The 14,484-nt window shown below is 43.4% G+C and overlaps 1 protein-coding gene across 8 annotated transcripts in view; it reads left to right on the forward strand.

Moving 5' to 3' along the window:
- LOC115204505 (calcium/calmodulin-dependent protein kinase type II subunit alpha) overlaps positions 1-14,484 on the forward strand; it is a 98,748-nt gene that overhangs the window by 20,361 nt on the left and 63,903 nt on the right. For all 8 annotated transcript variants that reach the window (XM_029770139.1, XM_029770137.1, XM_029770144.1 and 5 more), the window contains exon 3: positions 12,854-12,913. In XM_029770139.1, the coding sequence (XP_029625999.1) occupies positions 12,854-12,913 (60 nt within the window). The remainder of the gene's footprint in view (positions 1-12,853; positions 12,914-14,484) is intronic.

Here is a 14,484-nt window from a genome sequence, read left to right on the forward strand (position 1 = left end):
GGGCAGTACAGGAGGGGACTAACGTAGTTACTGTAATAGATTTCCATTAAAATGGTTAAAAAGAGCTTTTTATCCCCAAAACACTCTGCTAGGACTGTCTGGGAGTGGTCTGATTGGGGAGGGGAAAACTGAAAACTAGCTGTTATTGGCAGAGAGGTTTGGAACTCTCTTTGTTATTGGTCTATTAACCAATTTTGGAGGTGGGTTCGGTTTTGGTTTGATTATGAAAAATTATCACGGATTTCGGTTTCGATATTTTTTTTTACATTAAATGCATTATGAAATAATGACATACAAATTATTTTTTTGCTTTTTAATGGAAATTCCAAAGGCAAAAATAGTGAATATCGAATTGCCAAAACATTAAAAAATATTCCTTTGTCTCTGTCAGGTACACATTTGGTAGACATCAATAGAAAAATTGGAAATTACTATGAAATAATAAAACATTTCAGTTGGATATATTACTTCATTTTTATTTTATGACATTATTATTTTTCATTCCATAAAGTCATCATCTCATCTCTACTCAGACAGTAGCAGCCAGCCAAACAACCATAATGTTATCTCTGTGCTCCAATACTATATCGCTTTAGTTATCCTATTTAGCTAGCCTTCCTGAGTATGCTGCAGAGCTGTCTGACTTGTCACGTCCTGACCAGTAATAGGGGTTATTTGTTATTGTAGTTTGGTCAGGACGTGGCAGAGGGTATTTGTTTTATGTGGTACGGGGTGGTTGTGTGTTTAGTGGTGTGTTTGATTTATTATTCCGGGTTTTGGGCACTGGTCTATCTTAATGTATTTCTATGTTTAGTCTAGTTCTTTGTATTTCTATGTTTAGTTAATTGGGGATTGGACTCTCAATTGGAGGCAGGTGTTTTCTAGTTGCCTCTGATTGAGGGTTCTATAAATAGGTATGTGTTTGTTTTAGTGTTTTGTGGGAGATTGTGCTAGGTATAGCTTTGTTGCCTTACCGGCCTGTTATTAGTCGTTGTGTTTTTGTTGTGTACGTATTTATTTTGGTTTACCTTCTTTGTCCGTTTAAATAAAAAGAAGATGAGTGCACATTTCCCCGCTGCGTCTTGGTCTGCTTTACCCTACGACAACCATGACATGACAAAAATAATTGTACTAGTTCTTGAAACCCACTAGTTATTGTGTTGTCTACATTCCTCTCTCATTTGGTCTATGCTGTATGTGTGTATCCAGCCTAATGTAACAGGTGTTAAAGTCAATGAATGTACATACTGTATGAAGGTAATAATCCAGTTTCTAAACCCAGAGGCGCAACATCGCGGGAACACTTGGGAAACACATCAACAGACCAGGCTGGGGTTTGGGGTTTGAGAATGAGATAAGTGATGAATTCTTCCTTATTTCTTAATTTTCTTGAAATCTAAAAACGCAACCTAGACCACAGTCTTAAGGAGCTGAACATGTTATTACTCCAACCTCGTAAAAGTGACAAACTGACGTTTGAATTTTTCATTGAAAACAACTTCAATGTGTGTTTTGATTTGATGGCCTGCACATGTACATTTCGGCACAAGACGACTGTTAGACCAGCTGACGTATTTCTGCGCATAAGTTTAGCTAGCCAACTTTGCCATGACATTGCCTACAAGCATGATCAGGGATTTCTATTGGAGAAGCAGTTTCTGGCTGCATTCCAAACACGTGAAAGACACATCCTCTCCCCACAGCCCCAAAATGAAGTGGACACTTCTAATGATGTATCATGGCGTCTGATGAGTTGACACTTGCAGGGCAAGGGGCAAGGGAAGAATGAATTCATTTTAAATGGACCACCCTTGTGTGATGTCAGGGAAAGTTGTATGCACTATCTAATGTTTCCAAATGCTAACCAAACAAAAACATTATTACTTTTACATAATTACTTTTTGCATGGTAGACTTTACTGAGAAAGACTGTGATGACTCAAACATTTGGATGCATTAATATTAATGAAGTAACAATTCCCGCCTTTTCTTCAGTCTGTTGTGATACAGCCCATGTAACAGCCAGCTGAGCTGCTAAAGGAAAGGCTCCTGGGCCAACTGACGGCTCAGGGAAAAACAACATCAACGCTAACATATTGGCTTAAAATGGGTGTACTGTACTGCACTCATAGAAAAAAAGGTGCTATCTTGAACCTAAAAGGGTTCTTCGGTTGTCCCCATAGCAGAACCCTTTGAAGAACCATTTTTGGTTCCGGGTAGAACCCTTTTGGTTCGTAGAACCCTTTTTGGTTCCATGTAGAAATCTTCCCACAGAGGGAACCCAAAATAATTCTACCTGGAACCAAAAAGGGTTACCCTATGGGGCCAGCCGAAGAACCCCCTTTGGAACCATTTTTTCTAAGAGTGTAATATGACCCTTTCCCACCTGGACAAAAGGAACACCTACATAAGAATAATGTACTTTGACTACGGCTCAGCATTCAACACCATAGTGCCCTCCAAATTCATCACTAAGCTAAGGACCCTGGGATTAAACACCTCTCTCTGCAATTGTATACTGGACTTTCTGACGGGCGTCCCAAGGTGGTGAGGGTAGACACCAACACGGGGGCCCCTCGGGTGTGTGCTTAGCCCCCTCCTGTACTCCCTCTTCACCCACAACTGCACAGTAGCACACGACTCCAACACCATCATTAAGGTTGTTGACAACACGACGGTGGTTGGCTTGATCACCGACAACGATGAGACAGCCTATAGGGAGGAGTTCAGAGACCTGGCAGTGTGGTGCCAGGACAACAACCTCTTCCTCAACGTGAGCAAGACAAAGGAGCTGATCATGGACTACAGGAAAGGGAGGGCCAAGCATGCCCCCATTCACATCGATGGGGCTGTAGTGGAGACTCTCGAGAGCTTTAAGTTCTTCTGTGTCCACATCACTAAGGACCTAGCAAGATCCAAACACACCAACACAGTCGTGAAGAGAGCACGACAATGCCTCTTCCCCGTCAGGAGACTGAAAAGATTTGGCATGGGCCATCAGATCCTCAAAAAGTTCTACAACTGTACTATCGAGAGCATCTTGACTGGTTGCATCACCGCTTGTTATGGCAACTGCTCAGCTTCTGACTGCAAGGCGCTACAGAGGGTAGAGCGTACGGCCCAGTACATCAATGGGGCCGAGCTCCCATCCATCCATGGACCTCTATACCAGGCGGTGTCAGAGGAAGGCCCTAAAAATTGTCAAAGACTCCAGCCACCCAAGTCACAGTCTGTTCTCTCTGCTACCGTATGGCAAGCTGTACTGGAGCGCCAAGTCTGGGACTAAAAGGCTCCTGAACAGCGTCTACCCCAAAGCCATGAGACTGCTGAATAGTTCATTAAACGGCTGTCTGGACTCCACCCCCTACCTACATGTACATAGTACTTCAATCAATCACCTAACCAAACCGACATGTACATATTACCTCAATCACCCCAACTACCTTATACCCCAGTACACTGACTCAGTACCGGTACTCCTTGTATATAGCCTGTATATAGCCTGTATATAGCTTCTATATAGCCTGTATATAGCCTGTATATAGCCTGTATATAGCCTGTATATAGCCTCTATATAGCCTGTATATAGCCTCTATATAGCCTGTATATAGCCTGTATATAGCCTCTATATAGCCTGTATATAGCCTGTATATAGCCTCTATATAGCCTGTATATAGCCTGTATATAGCCTCTATATAGCCTCTATATAGCCTGTATATAGCCTCTATATAGCCTCTATATAGCCTCTATATAGCCTGTATATAGCCTGTATATAGCCTGTATATAGCCTCGCTAATGTTATTTTATTTTGTTATTTTATTGTTACTATTTTATTTTTATCTATTTGTTAAATTTCATACTTTTTAACTGCATTGTTGGTTAAGGGCTTGTAAGTAAGCATTTCACGGTAAGGTCTACACATGTTGTATTTGGCGCATGTTACAAATAACAATGTTTTTGATTTGATTTGACATGTTAAATGGTCTTTGAAATTTCCAGGGTAATTTACTGGAGTTATAGCTTTTACCATTCTAACTCAATTATGCCTAAACTGCTCCTTTTCCAGATAAGTGCTACGTCATTTCAGGACATTATATACATACTGCCAATTCTTGTTTGATATTTACAATGGCATTTGGTGAGTTTCTATACGTATTGCTGTTGTGTATCGTATTGCAGTATCACCATTTCACAACCGTTCTATTGAGAACTACACTACATATCTAGGTAGGGAGGAGGAAGGGGAGGGTAGGGAGGGGAGGAGTAGGTAGGGAGGAGGAAGGGGAGGGTCGGGAGGGGTGGCAGACTCAGGACCTGTGGACTCTTCCTACCATGCTTCGCCATGTTGTGGCCATGCCTCCATACTGAATCGCTGGCTAGGGGTCTGGTAGAGAGGTGTGTTGTGGTCACGCCTCCATATTGAATGGCTGGCTAGGGGTCTGGTAGAGAGGCGTGTTGTGGCCACGCCTCCATACTGAATGGCTGGCTAGGGGTCTGGTAGAGAGGTGTGTTGTGGCCACGCCTCCATACTGAATGGCTGGCTAGGGGTCTGGTAGAGAGGTGTGTTGTGGCCACGCCTCCATACTGAATGGCTGGCTAGGGGTCTGGTAGAGAGGTGTGTTGTGGTCACGCCTCCATATTGAATGGCTGGCTAGGGGTCTGGTAGAGAGGTGTGTTGTGGCCACACCTCCATACTGAATGGCTGGCTAGGGGTCTGGTAGAGAGGTGTGTTGTGGCCACGCCTCCATACTGAATGGCTGGCTAGGGGTCTGGTAGAGAGGTGTGTTGTGGTCACGCCTCCATATTGAATGGCTGGCTAGGGGTCTGGTAGAGAGGTGTGTTGTGGCCACGCCTCCATACTGAATGGCTGGCTAGGGGTCTGGTAGAGAGGTGTGTTGTGGCCACGCCTCCATACTGAATGGCTGGCTAGGGGTCTGGTAGAGAGGTGTGTTGTGGACACGCTTACATACTGAATGGCTGGCTAGGGGTCTGGTAGAGAGGTGTGTTGTGGACACGCTTACATACTGAATGGCTGGCTAGGGGTCTGGTAGAGAGGTGTGTTGTGGCCACGCCGCCATACTGAATGGCTGGCTAGGGGGTCTGGTAGAGAGGCGTGTTGTGGACACGCCTCCATACTGAATGGCTGGCTAGGGGTCTGGTAGAGAGGTGTGTTGTGGACACGCCTCCATACTGAATGGCTGGCTAGGGGTCTGGTAGAGAGGTGTGTTGTGGACACGCCTCCATACTGAATGGCTGGCTAGGGGTCTGGTAGAGAGGTGTGTTGTGGTCATGCCTCCATACTGAATGGCTGGCTAGGGGTCTGGTAGAGAGGTGTGTTGTGGCCACGCCTCCATACTGAATGGCTGGCTAGGGGTCTGGTAGAGAGGTGTGTTGTGGCCACGCCTCCATATTGAATGGCTGGCTAGGGGTCTGGTAGAGAGGTGTGTTGTGGCCACGCCGCCATACTGAATGGCTGGCTAGGGGTCTGGTAGAGAGGTGTGTTGTGGCCACGCCTCCATACTGAATGGCTGGCTAGGGGTCTGGTAGAGAGGTGTGTTGTGGACACGCTTACATACTGAATGGCTGGCTAGGGGGTCTGGTAGAGAGGTGTGTTGTGGCCACGCCTCCATACTGAATGGCTGGCTAGGGGGTCTGGTAGAGAGGTGTGTTGTGGACACGCCTCCATACTGAATGGCTGGCTAGGGGTCTGGTAGAGAGGTGTGTTGTGGTCATGCCTCCATACTGAATGGCTGGCTAGGGGTCTGGTAGAGAGGTGTGTTGTGGCCACGCCTCCATACTGAATGGCTGGCTAGGGGTCTGGTAGAGAGGTGTGTTGTGGCCACACCTCCATACTGAATGGCTGGCTAGGGGTCTGGTAGAGAGGTGTGTTGTGGCCACGCCTCCATACCGAATGGCTGGCTAGGGGTCTGGTAGAGAGGTGTGTTGTGGCCACGCCTCCATACTGAATGGCTGGCTAGGGGTCTGGTAGAGAGGTGTGTTGTGGACACGCTTACATACTGAATGGCTGGCTGGGGGGTCTGGTAGAGAGGTGTGTTGTGGCCACGCCTCCATACTGAATGGCTGGCTAGGGGTCTGGTAGAGAGGTGTGTTGTGGTCATGCCTCCATACTGAATGGCTGGCTAGGGGTCTGGTAGAGAGGTGTGTTGTGGCCACGCCTCCATACTGAATGGCTGGCTAGGGGTCTGGTAGAGAGGTGTGTTGTGGCCACGCCTCCATACTGAATGGCTGGCTAGGGGTCTGGTAGAGAGGTGTGTTGTGGCCACGCCTCCATACTGAATGGCTGGCTAGGGGTCTGGTAGAGAGGTGTGTTGTGGCCACGCCTCCATACTGAATGGCTGGCTAGGGGTCTGGTAGAGAGGTGTGTTGTGGCCACGCCTCCATACTGAATGGCTGGCTAGGGGTCTGGTAGAGAGCTGTGTTGTCAGCTGGCATGCTGAGTTCTGAGAGGAGGCAGGTTGTTTGGTATTCTGTGTATGTTCCTGTGTAAGGGTGACAGAGTGTGTAGAGAGGAACCACAAACAGACAGCTCCCTGTTGGCCTGTGACTGACTGACAGACTACTCCTCAGTGAGCCCAGAAACCCCCTGCTGCTTCCTGCCTGTTTATCCCATTCTCTATTCCTTTGTTGTTTACTTTCGTTTCAGTGAGTGCCTATTTGTATTCATGTGGCATGTGCTTCTAGGAGAGTACATACTGTGTTTTGTGCAGCACAGTGTAAATGATATTGTCGTGGCTGTGCATGCAGGGGAGCACACATTGTATATTGTTTGCATGTGATTTTGATGTTCCTTAGGTTCCAGGTGTGTGTGTGCGTGCGCGTTAGATAGAACCCTGGGTGGAAGCGGTGATATCATTAAAAACCTCAACCAGCTGCCTGCTTGGCCCTCTGCCAGGGGACTCTGTTGACACCATAACATGATTTATTGTAAATAAATATATGCCCTAGCGATCCACCCTCCCTACTTCTACACTAGAGGAGCTGAATGATCATTCAAACTGGATTCTCCTTTTCTCACCATGTTGTAGCCTGTTCCATTATATCCTGTGGGGTTGGTTGTTAGAGATGGTCTGACTTCAAGTAATTCATGGCGTTAATATGAGTTCCTCATGCGTAAAATCATAGACAATGTCACAATAATACAAAGATGAGTTGGTGTGCCTCTGTAAATGACTGTGGTAGACATTTCTCCTGGAGATCACAGACATGCAGCTGCTTTGGTCCAAAAGGATTTGTTAGGATTTTACATTTACACCCATGAAGCCTGCCTCTCTACTTGCTCTGTAGTGACTCATTCTACACGAAGCCTGCCTCTCTACTTGCTCTGTAGTGACTCATTCTACACGAAGCCTGCCTCTCTACTTGCTCTGTAGTGACTCATTCTACACGAAGCCTGCCTCTCTACTTGCTCTGTAGAGACTCATTCTACACGAAGCCTGCCTCTCTACTTGCTCTGTAGTGACTTATTCTACACAAAGGCTGCCTCTCTACTTGCTCTGTAGTGACTCATTCTACACGAAGCCTGCCTCTCTACTTGCTCTGTAGTGACTCATTCTACACGAAGCCTGCCTCTCTACTTGCTCTGTAGAGACTCATTCTACACAAAGCCTGCTTCTCTACTTGCTCTGTAGAGACCGACTGGCTGTCGGGTTGGGAACCCTCAGATGTAAGGATCAGGTGTAATGGTGAGCAGAACAGATTGCATGGAGCAGGGAAAGACATCTGGCGGAGTAGCAGTGGAGGATTATTAGAATTCTGATCAGCTGGACCAGGAGGAGTAGGGCAGATCATTTAACCCGAATCAGCTGTGAGTGAGCTGTTATTTAGATTAAAAAGGCTTCACACCAAAACGTGTTGGCCTACTGGTGCTGGGAATATCACTTAAGGTATTAAACTATCCAACAGTGGATTGATTGATTGTCTGTCTACATTGAGACAAACTACGCAGGTCGTCTTCCAGGGTCAGGCCCATGTTCGTCTAACTGCAGGTTAATGTGCATGCAGCAGGAGTGTAAAATAAGACCAGCAATTGTCATGGTATCAGTGTCAATGTGTTAATCTACAGTATACTGTACATGTCTGTGTCAATGTGTTAATCTACAGTATACTGTCTGTGTCAATGTGTTAATCTACAGTATACTGTACATGTCTGTGTCAATGTGTTAATCTACAGTATACTGTCTGTGTCAATGTGTTAATCTACAGTATACTGTACATGTCTGTGTCAATGTGTTAATCTACAGTATACTGTCTGTGTCAATGTGTTAATCTACAGTATACTGTCTGTGTCAATGTGTTAATCTACAGTATACTGTCTGTGTCAATGTGTTAATCTACAGTATACTGTACATGTCTGTGTCAATGTGTTAATCTACAGTATACTGTCTGTGTCAATGTGTTAATCTACAGTATACTGTACATGTCTGTGTCAATGTGTTAATCTACAGTATACTGTCTGTGTCAATGTCTTAATCTACAGTATACTGTCTGTGTCAATGTGTTAATCTACAGTATACTGTACATGTCTGTGTCAATGTGTTAATCTACAGTATACTGTATGTGTCAATGTGTTAATCTACAGTATACTGTCTGTGTCAATGTGTTAATCTACAGTATACTGTATATGTCTGTGTCAATGTGTTAATCTACAGTATACTGTCTGTGTCAATATGTTAATCTACAGTATACTGTACATGTCTGTGTCAATATGTTAATCTACAGTATACTGTCTGTGTCAATGTGTTAATCTACAGTATACTGTCTGTGTCAATATGTTAATCTACAGTATACTGTATATGTCTGTGTCAATATGTTAATCAACAGTATACTGTCTGTGTCAATGTGTTAATCTACAGTATACTGTCTGTGTCAATGTCTTAATCTACAGTATACTGTATATGTCTGTGTCAATATGTTAATCTACAGTATACTGTACATGTCTGTGTCAATGTGTTAATCTACAGTATACTGTACATGTCTGTGTCAATGTGTTAATCTACAGTATACTGTCTGTGTCAATGTCTTAATCTACAGTATACTGTCTGTGTCAATGTGTCAATGTGTTAATCTACAGTATACTGTCTGTGTCAATGTGTTAATCTACAGTATACTGTACATGTCTGTGTCAATGTGTTAATCTACAGTATACTGTATGTGTCAATGTGTTAATCTACAGTATACTGTCTGTGTCAATGTGTTAATCTACAGTATACTGTACATGTCTGTGTCAATGTGTTAATCTACAGTATACTGTCTGTGTCAATGTGTTAATCTACAGTATACTGTCTGTGTCAATGTGTTAATCTACAGTATACTGTCTGTGTCAATGTCTTAATCTACAGTATACTGTACATGTCTGTGTCAATGTGTTAATCTACAGTATACTGTCTGTGTCAATGTGTTAATCTACAGTATACTGTATATGTCTGTGTCAGTGTGTTAATCTACAGTATACTGTCTGTGTCATTGTGTTAATCTACAGTATACTGTACATGTCTGTGTCAATGTGTTAATCTACAGTATACTGTCTGTGTCAATGTGTTAATCTACAGTATACTGTACATGTCAATATGTTAATCTACAGTATACTGTCTGTGTCAATGTGTTAATCTACAGTATACTGTCTGTGTCAATGTGTTAATCTACAGTATACTGTCTGTGTCAATGTCTTAATCTACAGTATACTGTACATGTCTGTGTCAATGTGTTAATCTACAGTATACTGTCTGTGTCAATGTGTTAATCTACAGTATACTGTACATGTATGTGTCAATGTGTTAATCTACAGTATACTGTCTGTGTCAATGTGTTAATCTACAGTATACTGTACATGTCAATATGTTAATCTACAGTATACTGTCTGTGTCAATGTGTTAATCTACAGTATACTGTCTGTGTCAATGTGTTAATCTACAGTATACTGTACATGTATGTGTCAATGTGTTAATCTACAGTATACTGTCTGTGTCAATGTGTTAATCTACAGTATACTGTACATGTCTGTGTCAATGTGTTAATCTACAGTATACTGTCTGTGTCAATGTGTTAATATACAGTATACTGTCTGTGTCAATGTGTTAATCTACAGTATACTGTCTGTGTCAATGTCTTAATCTACAGTATACTGTACATGTCTGTGTCAATGTGTTAATCTACAGTATACTGTCTGTGTCAATGTGTTAATCTACAGTATACTGTACATGTCTATGTCAATGTGTTCATCTACAGTATACTGTCTGTGTCAATGTCAATGTGTTAATCAATGAACTAATACAGTGAGCATCAATGATACTGTACAAAGTTACACTGATACAATGTATTGGACATACAGTATAATACATTTAAAGTATTTTAAGGCTACAGACCTGTGTTTTATTATTGCATTGAAATGCAGAAGGGTCTATTATTCTACGGCTTATGTCATTTCCTGTTTGATTGTCATTGTTTAATATATGATTGGAAAATGGTTTTGTAAGGCTCATTGTAGTCTCACACTATCCTGGTATATTGCCATTGACTTGTGTTCTGTGATCAGTGCTGTTGAAGCTTCATTTGTCTTTCATTATACCCCTGTTGGAGGATTTATACAAGTGATGCATGAACTCCATTTCTCCCTCTGTATTTTTACTCACAGCTATATCTTATCATTCTAGTCCTGGTGTATTCCGCAGGGTTGCTTAGCAACACCATTTTAAAAGTCCAGAGCATATCTTTGCGTATACATTACAGTGGATGGCGTACAGTACAGGAAGGCTGTAGGGACGGAGGAGGAGATTGGCACACGCTTAAAAGCTGGTACGACGGCAAATATTCTACAAGGAAAGAACGAGATATTATATTTGTTTCATTTCTTATATGTGTAATGGCGCAGTGGAGGCTGGTGAGGGGAGGACGGCTCATAATAATGTCTGGAACGAAGCAAATGGAAAGGCATCAAACACATGGAAACCATGGAAACCATGTGTTTGATGTGTTTGATACCATTCCACTAATTCCACTCCAGCCGTTACCACAAGCCCGTCCTCCCCAATTAAGGTGCCACCAACCTCCTGTGGTATGGTGATACTGCCGAAACAGTACTTACTGATAATGATAAATGCTGCTGCTACACAGCAGATGGGTTTTTGTGAAGCTACTGCTCACACAAGAAAAGCCTGGATGATGGAGGAGGCTTGGTTTATCTCATCTCCAATGCAATCATGAACTTGATCAAGGGGCAATGGCTTTTTACTGTAAGACTGATACACCCCTCTTGATTGGTGAAGGAGAATGAGCTGTACAGACTGAGCAGACAGTGAAGGAGAATGAGCTGTACAGACTGAGCAGACAGTGAAGGAGAATGAGCTGTACAGACTGAGCAGACAGTGAAGGAGAATGAGCTGTACAGACTGAGCAGACAGTGAAGGAGAATGAGCTGTACAGACAGTGAAGGAGAATGAGCTGTCCAGACTGAGCAGACAGTGAAGGAGAATGAGCTGTACAGACTGAGCAGACAGTGAAGGAGAATGAGCTGTACAGACTGAGCAGACAGTGAAGGAGAATGAGCTGTACAGACTGAGCAGACAGTGAAGGAGAATGAGCTGTACAGACTGAGCAGACAGTGAAGGAGAATGAGCTGTACAGACTGAGCAGACAGTGAAGGAGAATGAGCTGTACAGACTGAGCAGACAGTGAAGGAGAATGAGCTGTACAGACTGAGCAGACAGTAAAAGAGATTGAGCTGTGCAGATTGAGCAGACAGTGAAGGAGTGTATGAACAGAGGGGCAGATATTAGGAGGAAAAAGGGGGTCTCCCCTGCCAATTTGGGTCACTCATTAATACTGCACAAAGCCCTCCGCTCTCGGACAGAAAGAGAGCATTTATTTGGCAAAGCGGCATTGTTATCTTGCTGACTGCCCGCCTCCTGACTTTCATTACTGGGGAGAGTAGCTTGTGTCAATGTGACCTCTCTCTCCTTCCCAACCTCCTCCCTCTGTACCGTACCCACCATCACCCTTTCACCTACCATCCTTCCTTCCTTCCTTCCTTCCTTCCTTCCTTCCTTCCTTCCTTCCTTCCTTCCTTCCTTCCTTCCTTCCTTCCTTCCCTACCACCCACCATCACCCCTTCCCTCTCATCTACCACCTCCCTCCCTCCCTCCCTCCCTCCCTCCCTCCCTCCCACCTACCATCTTCCTCTTCTTCCTTCCTTCCCTCCCTACCGCCCACCCTCATCCCTCCCTCCCTACCACCCACCCTCTTCCCTCTCTACCGCCCACCCTCATCCCTCCCTACCACCCACCCTCATCCCTCCCTATCACCCACCCTCATGCCTCCCTACCACCCCTGTAGGTATAAAAAATATATTTGAAAATGATTTGATGAAACGTTGAATTTGGCCTTTACTGCTGTAGCCCATAGAAACACATTGAATAACACATTCGTACATGGCATAACAGACAGTCAAAAAAAACTATCATAAGGAATAAGGTTTTTAAGTATCATTTTGAATTGTCATCCAATTCGGAATTTTAGGTCGGAAACTCAGGCATCTTTCTAGAACTATCTTAATTTGATCTATCTGTTGTCACAGAAAACTTTCCTGCTCAGCAGGAAATGCTAATTGGAGTGTACTCAAGGTTTAGAAAGGCTTCTAAAGTTTGTAATTTCCATTTAAAAATTTCAGACTTGATTTGCCCTAACAACCCCATACAAAAATGTCCAATAATAATAATAATTCACATTTTCTGTCGCTGCAGAACAATTTTCCTGCTGTGAGAAGCAGGGTAAAATTAAGATAGTACACCTGTAATGTTTCCTGCGTCATGAAACTATCTGTCTGCGTGTTTGGCTTTCAGATCACCAGAAGCTGGACAGAGAGGCCAGGATCTGCCGACTGCTGAAGCACTCCAACATCGGTGAGTTCTGTAGCAGACCGATCAGGTCATGCAGTCTTCCTCCTCCCACTCTTTCAGTATATATCATAAGCTCTATGGCAAATGCAGCTTGGAAACACACAAAAAGTACTATGATCCATAAAAATGTCTTCTATTTTGTTTCATTATTGATTGGCCTGATTGCACAATATCAGTTTTCCTATGTGTCACATTGCACACATTCTTTCACACTACCTATGAAGTAGTTCAGATTGGGACACTTCAGAAATATACGTCACTAGCCTTGGGTCAGATTCTGTTGAGAGCATAGTAAACTTTCAGTTCACTATAGTACAGTATTGACGTCATCTGCTTCCATTGAGCTGAATCATGCACCCAGTGAAAGTGCAACAGTCATCCAGAGAGATAGAAAGCTAGCTCGTTGTTGTGGTTCCTGTGTGTACAGCTGGCACCGTCAGACCACGGTGTGTAATTTACTGATTATCAGGCTGAGAAACCCTTTTCTACTTTTCTTAGCCCCACACGTGTTTAATAATGCATCCCACTCGCTGCCATGGACAAGATCAGCTGCATTATTAATCCAAAGATATTTTCATCCGTGTTTGAAATGTGTGTGAGAGAGAGAGAGAGAGAGAGAGAGAGAGATGTCTAAACCAGCCTCTGAGCGGTCAGAGAGAGAACTAATACAAGTGTGAACTGTGGATGACCTCATGTCAGGTTGTACGCTGCTTTGTGATCTGTCAGGGATAGAGGATAGAGAGAGCATAGAGAGAGGATAGAGAGAGGATAGAGAGAGGGGGATAGAGAGGGGGATAGAGAGAGGATAGAGATGATATAGAGAGAATAGAAAGAGGGGGATAGAGAGAGGATAGAGAGATAATAGAGAGAGGGGGATAGAGAGATGATAGAGAGAGGATAGATAGAGGATAGATAGATTATATAGAGAGGATAGAGAGAGGATAGATAGAGGATAGATAGATGATAGAGAGAGGATAGAGAGAGGATAGATAGAGGATAGATAGATTATATAGAGAGGATAGATAGAATATATAGAGAGGATAGATAGATGATAGAGAGAGGATAGAGAGAGGATAGATAGAGGATAGATAGATGATAGAGAGAGGATAGAGAGAGGATAGATAGAGGATAGATAGATTATATAGAGAGGATAGATAGATTATTATCGAGAGGATAGAGGAGAGAAGATAGAGAGAGGATAGAGAGAGGATAGACGGAGGATAGAGAGGATAGATATACGATAGAGAGGATAGAGAGTGAATAGAGAGAGAATAGAGAGAATATATAAAGAGGTTAGAGAGAGGTTAGAGAGAGGATAGACGGAGGATAGAGAGGATATAAAGGGATAGAGAGGATAGATATACGATAGAGAGAGGATAGACGGAGGATAGAGAGGATATAAAGGGATAGAGAGGATAGAGAGTGAATAGAGAGAGAATAGAGAGAATATATAAAGAGGTTAGAGAGAGGATAGAGAGAGGAGAGAGGATAGAGAGAGGATAGATAGATTTTATAGAGAGGATAGATAGATTATATAGAGAGGATAGATAGAGGATAGATAGTTTATATAGAGA

This window comes from Salmo trutta, chromosome 12, assembly GCF_901001165.1.
Source record: "Salmo trutta chromosome 12, fSalTru1.1, whole genome shotgun sequence".
Taxonomy (NCBI): Eukaryota; Metazoa; Chordata; class Actinopteri; order Salmoniformes; family Salmonidae; genus Salmo; species Salmo trutta.